At 48.1% G+C, this 17,089-nt stretch overlaps 1 protein-coding gene across 1 annotated transcript; it reads left to right on the forward strand.

The window, feature by feature from the left end:
- Nucleotides 1-566: 566 nt before the first annotated feature.
- On the forward strand, nt 567-12,767 carry LOC306922184 (E3 ubiquitin-protein ligase RNF38-like; the record flags this gene model as incomplete). The annotated part of the gene is made up of 11 exons (XM_079499580.1): nt 567-671; nt 1,559-1,773; nt 2,980-3,433; nt 4,859-5,026; nt 7,438-7,614; nt 7,717-7,947; nt 8,737-8,840; nt 10,761-10,845; nt 11,111-11,232; nt 11,773-11,872; nt 12,526-12,767. The coding sequence occupies 11 exons, from the start codon at nt 567-569 to the stop codon at nt 12,586-12,588; spliced, it is 1,824 nt and encodes a 607-aa protein (XP_079355706.1). The 3' UTR covers nt 12,589-12,767.
- Nucleotides 12,768-17,089: the final 4,322 nt, after the last annotated feature.

The following is a 17,089-nucleotide window of genomic DNA, read 5'->3' on the forward strand; positions in this document are numbered from 1 at the left end:
CAAATGTTTTAAATAGCAGATCTACAAGCTCGTAGCGCGGGTCCATTTGGTTCCATTTGTACACTCTCAGAGTTAAATTAACATTGCTTTTACAATATAAATTGGGGGTCCCAGAGATAGAAACACCATTAAATGGGGGTCTGTAGACTAATATGCATGTCAAACTGGGGGTCCTTGACATGAAAGTGTTTGAGAACCACTGACATAGAAACATAGGGTTTTTCAGAAAACTGTCAGGATTTAGAAGACATTTGTAGAATGGTTCCCAGGCCTAAATGGGTTAAACACCCCCCACCCCAGGCCTCTGAGCCCGGGTGGCGTAACAACACTCCCAGTCCCGACGCATGCACAGAACTCTGTTCACTGGCCTGCTCCCACATGAACACACGTACACACACGCACAGTCGCACGCACGCATACACACATACACACGGGGCGGAGGAAATGCCATGAGTCACAAAGGAGTGCAGTAGTGTGTGATTGTGCAATAGTAATATATTGAATAGAATAGTGCACCAGAAGGCATGTAAAGCACGTTGAATTGATTTATTTGGTTGGTTACACGTATGACTGACAGACGGTCGTTTTCTTCTCCACCCCGGGATCGTCCCAGCCGCGCTGGAACGAACGGCTTCCCAGAGGATCTAAAGGGTCTCGCTGAGAATGTCGGGGTATTTTTAAACGCAAGCGTTTAAAAATAAACTACACCTTTTCAGCCTCGCTTTGAACCCGGGCTGTTATTAGACTCCGTTAGCCTTAAATTTTAATCTTTGTCATTTTTTTTACATGGGTTTTTCTTATTATCTCTATTTTAATCAATGTTCTATCTGTTGGTTCTTAACGCTACACTCTTTGAGGTGTCCTCTCCTAGCACAATGATGTTCTATCTGTTAGTTCTTAACGCTACACTCTTTGAGGTGTCCTCTCCTAGCACAATGATGTTCTATCTGTTAGTTCTTAACGCTACACTCTTTGAGGTGTCCTCTCCTAGCACAATGATGCACGTATTTGCAACTCTGATCCCAAGCTTCAATCTTGCAGCTCAAATCGTATCTGATCTTATTTGACTTTTGTTCTCTTCTCTGACTCATGTTGCTTCTAGCTGTGTAAAGTGTGTACATGGTGTCTCTCTGCTATCTCTTGTGTTTCACTGTCCCTTGTCTTTGATCTCACTGTTCGTGATTTGTTTATCGTGTTTTATTAGATTGTATGAGAAGTACTCTATGAATCAGTAGTAATTCAACCATTGGAACAGGCCCCCCTGGTGAGCCGTGACGTTAGAGCAAGTGGGCCCACAAATTATTGACAAAACATTTAAGATGATGATATAAAATTGATCCCACAAAATGTCAATGCATTCTAAGCCTTGAGAACTCTTAGTTCCATTGATCCAAGCCGGAACTAAATCGATTGATTGATTGGATCCCTGACAATGAATGAATGCCCTGTGAACGCTTTTGAGATTTTTCAAGTGTGAAATTAAATAATAGTTTTGATTTGACTGACATCGTCACTAATCACGGTACCCCCCCCCCCCCCCCCCCCACCAATCCCACAGAGTGAGGACAGTCCCAGTCCGAAGCGCCAGAGGCTGTCCAGTCAGTCGGTTCTGGAGCAGCTGTCGTCGTCTGCGGCGCCGTCTCCTTCCACGCCGTCTCCCCCCATCCGGCCCTGGGAGCTGGGGACCCCCAACCGGAGACCCCCGCCTCACCCCCACACACACTACACACACCACCAGGAGAGGTGCCACACGCCCGCCAGGCACAGACGCAGGTAAGGATATAATTATGACATAATGATCGACGGAATAGAATGGGGTCCCTGTCGATGTCATTTGCAGCACAAGAAAGACCCGCCCCCGCCTGCCTCTGATTGGCCCCCCTCCTACTAGTAGTGTGGGGGGAGGGTGGGCATTTCTCACCTTCTACCACAGCCGGGAAACCATTTCTGCCAGCCGACCCGCTAGTATAATGGTCTACTCGTTACACTACGAATCCAGCTGCCCGGGTTCGCATCCCACTGCCGCTGTTATTTTTCCAACAACCGCGAACTAGGATTTTTTTGGACGATAAAGTATGGTTTTAGACCACGACGGAGGGGCGCCGTCTCTAAAGTATGGTTTTAGACCACGACGGAGGGGCGCCGTCTCTAAAGTATGGTTTTAGACCACGACGGAGGGGCGCCGTCTCTAAAGTATGGTTTTAGACCACGACGGAGGGGCGCCGTCTCTAAAGTATGGTTTTAGACCACGACGGAGGGGCGCCGTCTCTAAAGTATGGTTTTAGACCACGACGGAGGGGCGCCGTCTCTAAAGTATGGTTTTAGACCACGACGGAGGGGCGCCGTCTCTAAAGTATGGTTTTAGACCACGACGGAGGGGCGCCGTCTCTCTAAAGTATGGTTTTAGACCACGACGGAGGGGCGCCGTCTCTAAAGTATGGTTTTAGACCACGACGGAGGGGCGCCGTCTCTCTAAAGTATGGTTTTAGACCACGACGGAGGGGCGCCGTCTCTCTAAAGTATGGTTTTAGACCACGACGGAGGGGCGCCGTCTCTCTAAAGTATGGTTTTAGACCACGACGGAGGGGCGCCGTCTCTAAAGTATGGTTTTAGACCACGACGGAGGGGCGCCGTCTCTAAAGTATGGTTTTAGACCACGACGGAGGGGCGCCGTCTCTAGACCACGACGGAGGGGCGCCGTCTCTAGCGAACTTGAGCCACGAGAGACACGGCATCTCACACACTAAAGCGAGTCAAACGTTAACAAAATAATTCCCTGCCATCAAGGGCATGGGTCCATTTTATTTTGGTTACCAACTCTCCATCATTTATCTGGGGACCACCTGGAACCCCCTCAATAAAAGGACCACCGGTGGTCCCCGGAACAGCGGGATGAAAACCACTGTTGTATTCCATGGTTTCATTTCAGCGTTGCTCTACTAAATCTGTGTGATTTTGTTTCCCTCCCCCCTGCTGCAGCCCACCGGCAAGGCGCCAGCGCGGTCGTCTCTCCCGGCCCGCCCGCCACATACCCCATCACCCCCCCCACCCGTCTCCCCAAGGCCCCGGGCCCCGCCTGTCCCCGTCGGAGCTCCAGGACGAGAACTACCACCACCACCACCGCAACAACAACAACCCCCACCCCTCGCCGCACCACCACCACCACCAGACGTTTGCCACCCACGCCCCCCCCAACGTGTACGGACAGGCCCCCCTGACGGGAGGAGGGGGGGCCGTGTCGGAGGAGCCCCGGGCCTTCCACCCCCCCGCGATGTTGCCTCGACTGCTGCACCCGGCCGCCCACCACCCCCACCACCACCACCACCACCCCCACCACCACCAGCAGCAGCAGCACCACCACCATCAGCAGCAGCAACAGCAGCATGCCATACAACAGCAGCAAGGAGCCATGGTCATGGACCTGCACGAACAGGTGTGTGTTGGCCTATGTTAAGGGGTGGTAAACTTTGAACTTCTACATTTCCACTCTCACTCCAGAGGGCCACATTGCATTACCGTAGTAGCAAAAATACCTTTTTTCCTGCGTGTATGAGGGAGATAAAGAAAGAGAGAAGCTGAATTCCAAAACCCCAAATCTCGGTCACTCGCTCACTCATACTCGGCCCCTGTTACCTCCTGACCTAGCTGACGCACCCCCCAAAGCTAAGTCTTGTTGTATTTGGCTGAAAATTATACATTTTTAATATGATTATGGCAAATAATCACAGAGTGTCACTGCACGTTCGCGCACCACAAGGGGCGCACGCACCACAAGGGGCGCACGCACCACAGTATGGGAAACACTGGTGTAGACGATCACATGTCGGTGTCCGAACATAAATCATTGTGGTCTGTTCATTAGCAGAGTTCGACCTAGCTGTATTTAGGTCACATATTTAAATAAATACCTCCATGTACAGTAAGTCCACGAGATGGTCACATAATTTTGGCAGCAGTAACACCAGCATGCTGGAGTGACCCGAGTGTGAGCGAGCGAGTGAGTGGCCGAGATTTGGGGTATTGGAATTTTGGCTAGAGAGAGAGACTTGAGTGCATGACGTTAACTCCTTCAGTGCCACAGTTAGTCATCTACTACTCTACTTTGCCCAGAATTGTCCGTTGAATAAAGCTTGGTTTCAGAAAAATTGCCTCTTTGGAAGCTGAGAAAACTGGGTTTTAGTGTGAGATACTACTCTCAGAATTCTCACTCAAGACTTTTATTTTTTATTTCAGTGATATCAGACATATAAACAGTACTTGTTTGCAAACAAATGAGACAAAAAGAAAGTGCTTTTTTACTGAAAAACATGCAAGTGCAGTTTTGCAGTGTGTTGAACTTTTGTTTTGTACTCGTCTTTGCCATCTCCTTCGTAACTTGAACACAGCATTTTGAACATCTCCACTAGCTAAAGAGTGCTGGGTTGTGCCCCGAAAATAGCAGATCTACAAGCTCACAAGGCGTCGCAGCGCGACGCGTTGTGAGCTTGTAGATCTGCTATTTTCGCTATTTTGGACCAAGTGCTCTCTTACAGGATTTCAGCCCCTGCCTCTCTAACACGCTAACGGCCGTCTCCTCTAACACGCTAACGGCCGTCTCCTCTGTCCCCTGCCTCTCCTAACGGCCGTCTCCTCTGTCCCCTGTCTCTCTAACACGCTAACGGCCGTCTCCTCTGTCCCCTGCCTCTCCTAACGGCCGTCTCCTCTGTCCCCTGCCCCTCTAACACGCTAACGGCCGTCTCCTCTGTCCCCTGCCTCTCCTAACGGCCGTCTCCTCTGTCCCCTGCCTCTCCTAACGGCCGTCTCCTCTGTCCCCTGCCTCTCCTAACGGCCGTCTCCTCTGTCCCCTGCCTCTCCTCAGCTGCAGCAGGCCAGCCTACCGGTTTCCTACACGGTGACGCCGGTCCCTCCACACGGCCTGGCGGCTCCTCTATGCAGCGGGCAGCACCTCCCCCCCGTCTGCTCCTCCCAACAGGTTCCTCCTCCTGCCTGCAGCGTGGTCTTCAGCACCGGACAGCATTACCACCCGGTGAGCACTGAGCACACACTGTTAACATTGTACAATATAATCCATGGAAATGAGATGAGATATACTTTATTAATCCCCAAAGGGAACAACAGCACAATGTGACACATAAATCAAGCTGGACAGATAGAAAAACAATAAACACAAGTAAACACAAGTGGACATAGGCAGGCACACTAGACCAGGACCACTATGGGACCATAAGCACACTAGACCAGGACCACTATGGGACCATAAGCACACTAGACCAGGACCACTATGGGACCATAAGCACACTAGACCAGGACCACTATGGGACCATAAGCACACTAGACCAGGACCACTATGGGACCATAAGCACACTAGACCAGGACCACTATGGGACCATAAGCACACTAGACCAGGACCACTATGGGACCATAAGCACACTAGACCAGGACCACTATGGGACCATAAGCACACTAGACCAGGACCACTATGGGACCATAAGCACACTAGACCAGGACCACTATGGGACCATAAGCACACTAGACCAGGACCACTATGGGACCATAAGCACACTAGACCAGGACCACTATGGGACCATAAGCACACTAGACCAGGACCACTATGGGACCATAAGCACACTAGACCAGGACCACTATGGGACCATAAGCAAACTTTGGGGAGGCAGTTCTTATGCATTTGCATTATAGAGTCTGATGGCAGTTGGCATGAAAGAGAGTCTAAAAGCAGTTGGTTTTCAACCTTTTTCATATCAAGGCCCATTTATTTATTCGGGCATTTGATCCACGGACCACCATTTGATGATTTAGCCTCTCGGAACCAACATAACATAAAAAGCAAATCACACGATAAGGGGGTGTGCACATGACATCATCATCCTCATACCCGGAGGTTATGTGGGAACACCTACTGAGTGGCAAAAAAACCCCGACTTTCTGGCCTTGACAGCCCATACTGTACATAAAAAAAAAAATGTTAAACTCACTTTGCCACTCGATTTGCTCACTTTATCCATGCGCATACCCAGTATTGGGGCAGGGAAATGGCATAAAGCTTTCTAGTGGATGCTTGCATCCAAAACAACTCATAGTATGATTACAGTACATTTAGCGTGTTGGCCTGGGTGGCCAGCATCGAGAATCAAACCACCAAACCCTGGCAAATGTTAAGTATTTGGGGCCTGTGCGCTGCCTGTTCTCCGGTCTCAGTATTTGGGGCCTGTGCGCTGCCTGTTCTCCGGTCTCAGTATTTGGGGCCTGTGCGCTGCCTGTTCTCCGGTCTCAGTATTTGGGGCCTGTGCGCTGCCTGTTCTCCGGTCTCGACATAAATGGCAAATTACATGATCAGGGCAGGAAAACGCTGAGTGAGGTTTTGTTTTGCTTTTGAAACCAGACTGTTGAGAGCTTCTTTTAATTTTTTTATGTATTCTTTTTGGTATTTGCTGCCACCTTGTGGAGAGGTACGGGGACACACGTTAGAAAGGCCAAACTGACATTGATGGGCTCCAGCGTGCACACAAGCCATTTTGGAAAGAACTTCCTCCCTTCCTTCCTTCACAGGTGTTACCGCTGATACCAATGAAGGCTCTGTTCCAACAGAGTCAGGGTGTTACCGCTGATACCAATGAAGGCTCTGTTCCAACAGAGTCAGGGTGTTACCACTGATACCAATGAAGGCTCTGTTCCAACAGAGTCAGGGTGTTACCGCTGATACCAATGAAGGCTCTGTTCCAACAGAGTCAGGGTGTTACCGCTGATACCAATGAAGGCTCTGTTCCAACAGAGTCAGGGTGTTACCGCTGATACCAATGAAGGCTCTGTTCCAACAGAGTCAGGGTGTTACCGCTGATACCAATGAAGGCTCTGTTCCAACAGAGTCAGGGTGCTGCTGTTGTGCGTTTTAGCTCACTGGAAACACTCTGCTACACCAGTGGGTCTCAAGGTGTCCTTGACTGGGTTCCAAATGGACCCGTACGGGTCTGTAACTCTGAGAGTTACACTCTCAGAGTTATTGGGGTCCTTGAAATTAAAATGGTTTGAGAACCCCACTGCACACTAAATGGAACAGAGCCTTAATAATTAGTATCATCGGTGACACCTGTGAAGGAAGTAGTGTACATAGGGCGGCGGCGGCGGTGGCTCAGGGGGTAGAGTGGCCGGATGGTAACCGCAAGGTTGCCAGTTCGAACCTGGGCTCCCCCAGAGTTAGTGTTGTCGAAGTGTCCTTGAGCAAGACACTGAACCCCTAATTGCTCTTGATGTGCAGGTTGGTGCCTTGCATGGTTTCCGGTATCGGTGTATGCATGTGTGTGTGAAGGGTGAATGTAATGCACAATCTAAAGCGCCTTGGATAAAGGCGCTATATAAATGCACCATTTACCATGTATTATTGCATTGTGCTCAAACTCTTTTCTTCCCCGTCCCTCTCAGATGCTCCAGGCCTGTTCGCTGGGCCACCTGCCCGTGCCCTACGCCTTCCCTTCGCTGCTGTCCGGCGACCCACAGTTCCTGCTGCCGCCGCCGCCCCACCTCTCCCACCACCACCACCCCCACCTCCCCCCTCCTCCCGGACACTTCCTGCCCTTCCAGACGCAACAGCCGCGATCGGTGAGTGCCAGAACTGTTTAAGGCCAATATCAGCCGATGTAATGTAATGACCGGTTAATTTCCCATCCCTAGTCCTTACCGTGTCCGTTGTGTCCTCCCCAGCCCCAGTACTTACCGTATCCGTTGTGTCCTCCCCAGCCCCTGCACAGGATCGAGAACGAGGTGGAGCTCCTGGGCGAGCACATGCAGGTGGGCGGGGGGTTCACCTACCCCCACCACCACCATCACCACCACCACCACCATCACCACCAGCCCCCGCCCACCCTGCCCCCCTCCACACCGCTCCAGTTCCTCTCGCACCACGACCCCCTGTCGCAGGAGCTCTTCACAATGGTAAATACGCACACAATAATCTATAACACTGGTTTTCAGTGAGTGTTCCGGGGACCACCAGTGGTCTTTGAAGGTGTTCCAGGTGGTCCCCAGCTAAATGGACAGTTGGTAACCAAATGGACCCGTAATAGCTCTTTAACTCTTGAGTTAAAATAACTCAAGAGTTAAATTATTGATAACGTAGAATAATTGTTTGCCTGTTATAATGTCCTATGATACCAACAGCAATACAGCATGGAATTGTGGACAAAATCTTATCCAACGTGTGGCAACGACAACAAAATATTCTACGTTTTGGGGCTAAATCTCATCAAATGGTGGTCCGTGGCTCAAATGCAGAATACATAATGGACCTAGATATGAAAAGGGTTGAAAACCACTGGTTTATAATAACACATTGCTCAACTAGCATACGCCATCTAGTGGATGCATGCATCCAAAGCACCTCACAGTCAGTAGTAGGCTATATTTAGCATGTGGGCATGGGGAGCATTAACCCAGTGTACTCTCTGCTGCCCCATCTGGCGGAGTCAGGTTAGGGCAGCATTGTGGGTGTATGGGATTTTTCTCTATCACTAAACACGGGTGAAATTTGAACACCTGCCTGTAGAAAAAAAGGGAAACAAACCTACCTTCTATGATGTCACTGCGCATCATACAGGTACTGAAAAGCCCTACCCACCTCAGGCTCAGACATCAACAACATTATGAAAATTACAAAAAATATAATCACCCGTTTAGTGTTAAATGAACATGTATGTCTCTCTCTCTCTCTCTCCTCTCTCACAGCCCTACCCTCACTTCATGCCTCGGCGAATCACAGGACGGCGGTACCGCTCTCAGCAGCCCGTCCCGCCGTCGCCCTATCACCCAAGTTTACTGCCTTACTTCCTGTAAGTGGTCTCTTTAATCATTAAAAGAAGAACAATATAAACATTCCCAAATGCGCAGAATCCTTAGAAATTCCTGGGAACCGGGAAGGTGACCGGTTCGCCCTCCTCGGCTCGCCCCTGTCTACGGGGAGAAGGGTGAAGGGGGAAGTATTGGGATTGACCCTAAAGTGTCAAAGCCAAGACAATTAACACTTTTTTTTTTGCCGGGGAATTCTTCAAAATACAGGCGCTAGAGTGCCGGCAGATATGTCAGATTGTACTCTGAAAAGCCCCTCCCTTCTTAGTGCTCCCTTGGTGCCATATTAATGGAAGCCACTGCTCCTAATGCTTATAGATATGTAAATGCAGCGTACGGTACACGTTCCACACACGTGCAAATACTCCAACAACAACAGACTCTAGGGGACAATATTGTTGTTATTATTTGAAATTGATGATGTATGATAAACCACTGCTATTCTCCGTGTCAGTCACTGTGTACATGTTGTAACACGTGTCTTCTTGGGTCATGTCCTGTCAGGTCCATGCTCCCCGTGACCCCCACTGTGTCCATGTTGTAACACGTGTCTTCTTGGGTCATGTCCTGTCAGGTCCATGCTCCCCGTGACCCCCACTGTGTCCATGTTGTAACACGTGTCTTCTTGGGTCATGTCCTGTCAGGTCCATGCTCCCCGTGACCCCCACTGTGTCCATGTTGTAACACGTGTCTTCTTGGGTCATGTCCTGTCAGGTCCATGCTCCCCGTGACCCCCACTGTGTCCATGTTGTAACACGTGTCTTCTTGGGTCATGTCCTGTCAGGTCCATGCTCCCCGTGACCCCCACTGTGTCCATGTTGTAACACGTGTCTTCTTGGGTCATGTCCTGTCAGGTCCATGCTCCCCGTGACCCCCACTGTGTCCATGTTGTAACACGTGTCTTCTTGGGTCATGTCCTGTCAGGTCCATGCTCCCCGTGACCCCCACTGTGTCCATGTTGTAACACGTGTCTTCTTGGGTCATGTCCTGTCAGGTCCATGCTCCCCGTGACCCCCACTGTGTCCATGTTGTAACACGTGTCTTCTTGGGTCATGTCCTGTCAGGTCCATGCTCCCCGTGACCCCCACTGTGTCCATGTTGTAACACGTGTCTTCTTGGGTCATGTCCTGTCAGGTCCATGCTCCCCGTGACCCCCACTGTGTCCATGTTGTAACACGTGTCTTCTTGGGTCATGTCCTGTCAGGTCCATGCTCCCCGTGACCCCCACTGTGTCCATGTTGTAACACGTGTCTTCTTGGGTCATGTCCTGTCAGGTCCATGCTCCCCGTGACCCCCACTGTGTCCATGTTGTAACACGTGTCTTCTTGGGTCATGTCCTGTCAGGTCCATGCTCCCCGTGACCCCCACTGTGTCCATGTTGTAACACGTGTCTTCTTGGGTCATGTCCTGTCAGGTCCATGCTCCCCGTGACCCCCACTGTGTCCATGTTGTAACACGTGTCTTCTTGGGTCATGTCCTGTCAGGTCCATGCTCCCCGTGACCCCCACTGTGTCCATGTTGTAACACGTGTCTTCTTGGGTCATGTCCTGTCAGGTCCATGCTCCCCGTGACCCCCACTGTGTCCATGTTGTAACACGTGTCTTCTTGGGTCATGTCCTGTCAGGTCCATGCTCCCCGTGACCCCCACTGTGTCCATGTTGTAACACGTGTCTTCTTGGGTCATGTCCTGTCAGGTCCATGCTCCCCGTGACCCCCACTGTGTCCATGTTGTAACACGTGTCTTCTTGGGTCATGTCCTGTCAGGTCCATGCTCCCCGTGACCCCCACTGTGTCCATGTTGTAACACGTGTCTTCTTGGGTCATGTCCTGTCAGGTCCATGCTCCCCGTGACCCCCACTGTGTCCATGTTGTAACACGTGTCTTCTTGGGTCATGTCCTGTCAGGTCCATGCTCCCCGTGACCCCCACCATCGGCCCCACCATCAGCCTGGAGTTGGATGTGGATGACGGAGAGGTGGAGAACTATGAGGTACGCCTGTTAAATATAATAATAATAATAATATAATATGTTAAATATAATAATAATATAATATGTTAAAGTGGTCAAACAAGTGAGCTTGTAGATCGGCTATTTTTCAGCTACATGACACTGTCATATGACGAAGAATAACATGGGGCTTAACCTGTTAAATACTTAATACCTAACTCTAGTACAACTAGAGAGAATTTTCCCTTGCAGGCTGTGTAAATAACATCACTAATGACTGCTAATACTTCTCACTCCCTTCCTCCAGGCTCTGTTGAACCTAGCTGAGCGTCTAGGAGAGGCCAAGCCTCGTGGGCTCACCAAGGCCGACATAGAACAGCTTCCATCTTACCGCTTCAACCCCAACAACCACCAGTCGGAACAAACTCTGTGAGTATCGTGTGCGTGTGTGCGTGTGCGTGTGTGTGTGTGTGTGTGCGTGTGTGTGTGTGTGTGTGTGTGTGTGTGTGTGTGTGTACGAGTGAAAGTGACCCCATCGTCTCTCGCCAACATATCTAGTTGCTCATGACTAACAGAGTTCTGGACCAGAGAGATGCTATAACAAACACTACTGCATCTTCATCAGAGTCTGAAGAGGCAGTTCTTCTTGTACTGCTTCTCCAGTGCCTTCTATGTGCTCCAGTGCCTTCTATGTGCTCCAGTGCCTTCTTAGTTGTTTGCAGTCCAGTGCTTTTCACATCAGAGAAGCAATGGATTCAGCCTCCTCGTTGGCTGAAGAGCAGTGATCTCTCTAGTCTAGTACATCTAATTTCTAAATCTAGTTGAACTCTACAAATCGTAACTTAATAGCACCGCACACTGAAAATAAATGAAACCCGTGTTTCCAGGAGTATCATTCCTGCGTTTTGGTGCCGACGCGTACAGTAACGGTGGCATTGTGCTAACGCTAGCCTCGTCTTTGTCTTGCAGGTGCGTGGTGTGTATGTGTGACTTTGAGTCTCGCCAGCTGCTACGAGTGTTGCCCTGCAACCATGAGTTCCATGCCAAGTGTGTAGACAAGTGGCTTAAGGTAAGTGCCTGGACTTGAATACCACAGTCATCCTTCACTTCTTTTATGTCAGCACTGTGATTGATGATTTTTTTAAATGGCTGCAGTGAACCAACCATCAGGCCAAACAAGTATTTATTGTGTCCTAATGGTTTCTGTATTATACGTGCATATACCGACTGCCCTACAAATCCAAAGTGGAGTGACTACACTTATGGACACACCAACTTAACCCATTTTGACATGAGATCAGATTCTAAAAATGTCTTCTACATCCTGACAGTTTTCTGAAAAGGCTAGGTTTCTATGTCAGTCGTTCTTCGATTTTTCAAAAATAGCAGACCTACAAGCACCCAATTAACCCAAAATGTAACCCCATTTAACCCAAAATGGGTTAAATGGGGGGTCCGTAGCATAATGCGTGTGCATTTGGGGGTCCATGAAGTTAATGTTTCGGAATCACTGCTAGAGCTGTAAAAATCATCCCTTATCGGGGTCACTGGCATAATGTTTTCAAATGGGGGGTCCGTGGCCTAATAAATGTTGATTTGGGGGTCCTTGACACAAAAAAGTTTGGGAACCAATGACTTCTATATCACTTGCACGCACGCGCGCGCGCGCCTACACACACATACATATATAAAACTAGCATTCTCTGTCTCTCTCTCTCTCAGTCTAACAGAACCTGTCCTATCTGCCGAGCCGACGCCTCGGAGGTCCAGCGGGATTCGGAGTGACCTTTGACCCCACCGACCGACCGACCCGAAGGACCACCACGGAATCCTGTGACCATCCAACCATCCAACAACAGTGAACGTTTCCCTCCTTTATATAACCCTATAGCCCCGCCCCCACCCCCACACACACACACACACACACACACACACACACACACACACACACACACACACACACACACACACACACACACATTTTGATTCTACCACATAGGTCCAGGTGCTCAGTTAAGTGCGTCGTCTTAATCCTGAACGGTTTAGATAACCCAGGACCGTAGCACTCCACTGGGAAAGCTCTCTCTCTCTGCTGACTTGTGCTCACTTTATCACTGGACTTACCAAGATTCACACACACACACTTTTTTGGACTGTTGTTGCCCTCCTCCTCCTCCACAACTACTCTGCCTTCTACTCATGGTGGTTGCCCTTACTATTAATGGCCTTTGACACACACACACACACACACACACGAGCACATGCACACACGCACACGCACACACGCACACGCACACGCACACACACACACACACACACACACAGTATGTGCAGGTGGACATAATTTGTTTTGTTCTGTTCTTAAAAAAAAATAAAAAAACACTCACTCACTCCAACTCCTTTTTAAGATGGAATGGACAGGAAAAAAATAAAAAAAGACTGAAGTGAAACTCGTATGTATAGTTGTACTAACAAAGCTACGGAACAAGTGGAAGCCCAAAGATTACAGATATTTTTAATCGTTATTCCGATCATTAAGTGTTTTGCGTTCAGGGTTCTGAGTGATGGTGTCCATTTTCACTGGGGGTTGTTGTTCTTATATACGGTTTGAATTTACTTTAAAAAGAAAAATGTGTGTGAGCAAAATTAACATTCCTTGTGTGAAAGTATTCTGTGTTGAAACGAATACTGTACTGTATGTTTATATAAAAAAAAGCAAGGGACTGTGTTGGAACAGCGGAAAAGAGAATGATCTAATTTCTTGTGTGTGTGTGTGTGTGTGTGTGTGTGTGTGTGTGTGTGTGTGTGTGTGTGTGTGTGTGTGTGTGTGTGTGTGTGTGTGTGTGTGTGTGTGTGTGTGTGTGTGTGTGTGTGTGTGTGTGTGTGTGTGTGTGTGTGTGTGTGTGTGTGTGTGTGTGTGTGTGTGTGTGTGTGTGTGTGTGTGTGTGTCCGCCCATCCCACTCCTCTTTATTTATCAAGTCCATGTGGTACAGTACACTGACTTCCTCATTCCTGTTTCCCCACCTCTACTTCCGATTGTTTCAGGTATTATCTTGGACCTTCACACAAAGTGAAGGACACTCCCCCGACCTTTCACAGTAGCTTTGCTTGACCACGCTAAAACAAAAAAGTATACATGTATGCGAGGAAAGATGAACGTGGGAACACATACTGTAGTCCCTCGTATTCACAGCCTATATCTGTGCATTCTTTATCTCCTTGTCATGTTTATCTTCATAGTCTTAATTGTCAAAGAAATGGTTGGAATATAATCTGTCCCGTCTCTCTCTGAGAGAGAGAGAGAGAGAGAGAGAGAGAGGAGAGCAGGTGTCCCAAGTCTCCGTTTTAGAGCTGAGGTGCTCTGAATGAGCTGTGCAACTGTCTGGGTGGATGGTAATGGGCTCTATGCATACATGCCATTTTGGAAAGACCTAAGGCCCCTTCTCTACTTCCTTCACAGGTGTTGCCACCGATACTAATGAAGGCTCTGTTCCATTCTGGTCAAACAGAGTCAGGGTGCTGCTGTTGTGCATGTTTGTTGGCTCACTGGAAACACTCCAGCGGGTACACCAGTGGGTCTCAAAGTGTCTTTGAGTGGGTTCCAAATGGCCCCGTACACAGTGGCGTGCACAGATAGACACTAGGGGGTGCTAGAGCTTGTAGATCTGCTATTTTTCAATAGCTAAAGCATAACATAATGCTAACACCAAAAGGGGTTCCCGCCCAAAATGGATTAAGGCAACCGGCCGGTTCCAGGCGCTGCACAAGTTGCCCTTTTTTAACTTGAGCACCTGCCCCTCTAAATGTCTGTGCACGCCACTGCGGCCGTACACTCCCAGAGTTATGGGGGGGTCCTTGAAATTAAAAGGTTTGAGAACCACTGCACACTAAATGGAACGGAGCATTAATTAGTATCATGGGTAACACCTGTGAAGGGAGTAGGGGAGTGTCCCGGAAGTAGGAAGAGTAATTCTGTGTGCATAGAGAGCCCATTGAAAGTTTCACCGCTGATTTCATTCATCCTCAGTTTCACGGACTTGATTGTAGAAATAAGGTCACTGATTAAAATGCCTCGATACCCGGCAGCCAATGGGGCCCCTAGACATTAAAGGGATATTTCACTTTATCGTCTACTCGGGCTTATGTGAACACCCCGGACAGTTTTGAAGTTTCTTGATTCAGGATTTAGATATTTGATATTCATTTTAGCCTGGTGACTGATATTGTCCTTCTAATACGTGAGGCACCATGTTTTTTCAATTACTGTTTTCATTTATTTTTAATAATTATTTTGAAAAATAACCCAATAATAAATAATAATAATTATTATAAATAAATGAAAACAGTAATTGAAAAAACACGGCGCCTCATGTATTAGGACAATATCAGTCAACAGAAAAAAGGACCATTTCTCCTAAATGGGCTGTCACGGGTAATCAAAGAATCCTAACAGAGTTTGAAGTTACAATGGGTTTGTATAGGAAGGGGGCGGGGCAGATAAAATGAATATCAAATATCTAAATACTGAATCGAGCAACATAAAAACTGTACGGGGTGTTCACATGAGTCTGAGTAGACGATAAAATGACCAAAAGTTATTTTTAAAAAAAAAGTGAAATATCCCTAAGATGCAAGGCTTTCTCTGCCAACTGTGACATGAGTAAAGATGAGCGGACATTATCACGAGGGGTCACGGAAGCCATCGCAATGGGATTCAGAAGAACCATGTTCTCCTCTGGACCAGTCTTTGATCAGACAGTAGATTCACTTAAAGCACTTTACTTAAGCTTAACACCTACAGTCAGTATGCTTTGTTGGCGCAACAGAGTAGACCACAGATCCAATTTTGTTCAGTCCTCATAGGTGTCTAAACGCCAGACATGGCCTTCTTAAACAGCCCTGGGCTTCCATCTGCCTTTTGTTTGGTTTTCGAGTACAAACATATGGGCCTGCAGCAATGGTCCATGTTCTATTTCAGGACGGGGACCCCTTTTGGTGTTTTAAGCACTATGGTATACTTTAGCTATTGAAAAATAGCAGAGCTACAATCTCATAGATTGTAGATCTGCTATTTTTCAAAAATCGTGGCAATGTGGTGCAAATCTTTGAATATGTATTCTTTCAGAGCGAACGTTTTTAACTCAAATCTTTGCTTCTGGGAGGTCCCCGGAAAAACATATTTTCAGATGGGGGTCCGTGGCCAAATACAGATAATTCTGGGGGGTCCTTGACATGAAAAAGGTTGAGCACCACTGACATAGAAACAAGTTATTCAGAAATGGGATTTAGAAGACTTTTTCTTTTTTTTTTAGAATCGGCCTCGGGTCTAAATGGGTTAACACTTTGAAGTTTGCTGTGTTCGGTGTGCTCTTTTTTTGGGGGGGGGGGGGAATAAACGATTGTATTCCCATGACAGTTTATCAGCATTATTTGAAGCAATCACGCTCGGTGTCTGGGGAAATGTTGCTCAATCCTATAGCATGATTCTTGCTTCGTGGAATAACACTATTGTGGTCTTTCTCCATGCCAACTACTAATCCATCCAAATCTGTGTCCCTTTTCACTGCAAAGCCCACCATGTGTTAAGTCTGTATTCTTTATTTATTTTCTCTCGTTTGACATAACCCACCTGCTGTGTTCCCCTTGTGTGCAGCCATCCTAGTATTGTGTCACTATGCTTCACTACAGTATCACAATGGGTATTTATGGTGTCATATGATTATGACAGCCTGACAGGTTTTGAATGAGCTGTACATTAAGAGGGGAGGAGAGGTGACCACCGGAGCTGAAATAACGTTGAGCGGTGGTGAGTAAAAACAGAGAAGGGCTGGGGAGAGCGGTGGTTTGCTCTTCACCGTGGCTCGTGATGTCATGTTGTAGTCCGGTGGTCACCTCACCACCGAAAATCCAAACTATGAATGAGCCTTCAATGTACAGGTCCCTAACTCAATGTACAGGTCCCTAACTCGGGAGTATACTATGAATGAGCCTTCAATGTACAGGTCCCTAACTCAATGTACAGGTCCCTAACTCAATGTACAGGTCCCTATCTCGGGAGTATACAATGGCTTACATTTGTATACTCAAGAGTTACGTGATTTATATATGAAATTAAAAAGTTTGACAACCACTGCATTTATAGAGGAAGGAAATGCAAACGGGCCACGAGGCCAGTGCTTTTCCGTGAGAACATGAACCCATCTGTCAATGGGCTCTATATGCACACAGAATAACTCTTCCTACTTCCAGGCCGCTTCCCTACATCCTTCACAGGTGTTACCAATT

Source organism: Electrona antarctica (assembly GCF_951216825.1).
Source record: "Electrona antarctica genome assembly, chromosome: 4".
NCBI classification, from domain to species: domain Eukaryota; kingdom Metazoa; phylum Chordata; class Actinopteri; order Myctophiformes; family Myctophidae; genus Electrona; species Electrona antarctica.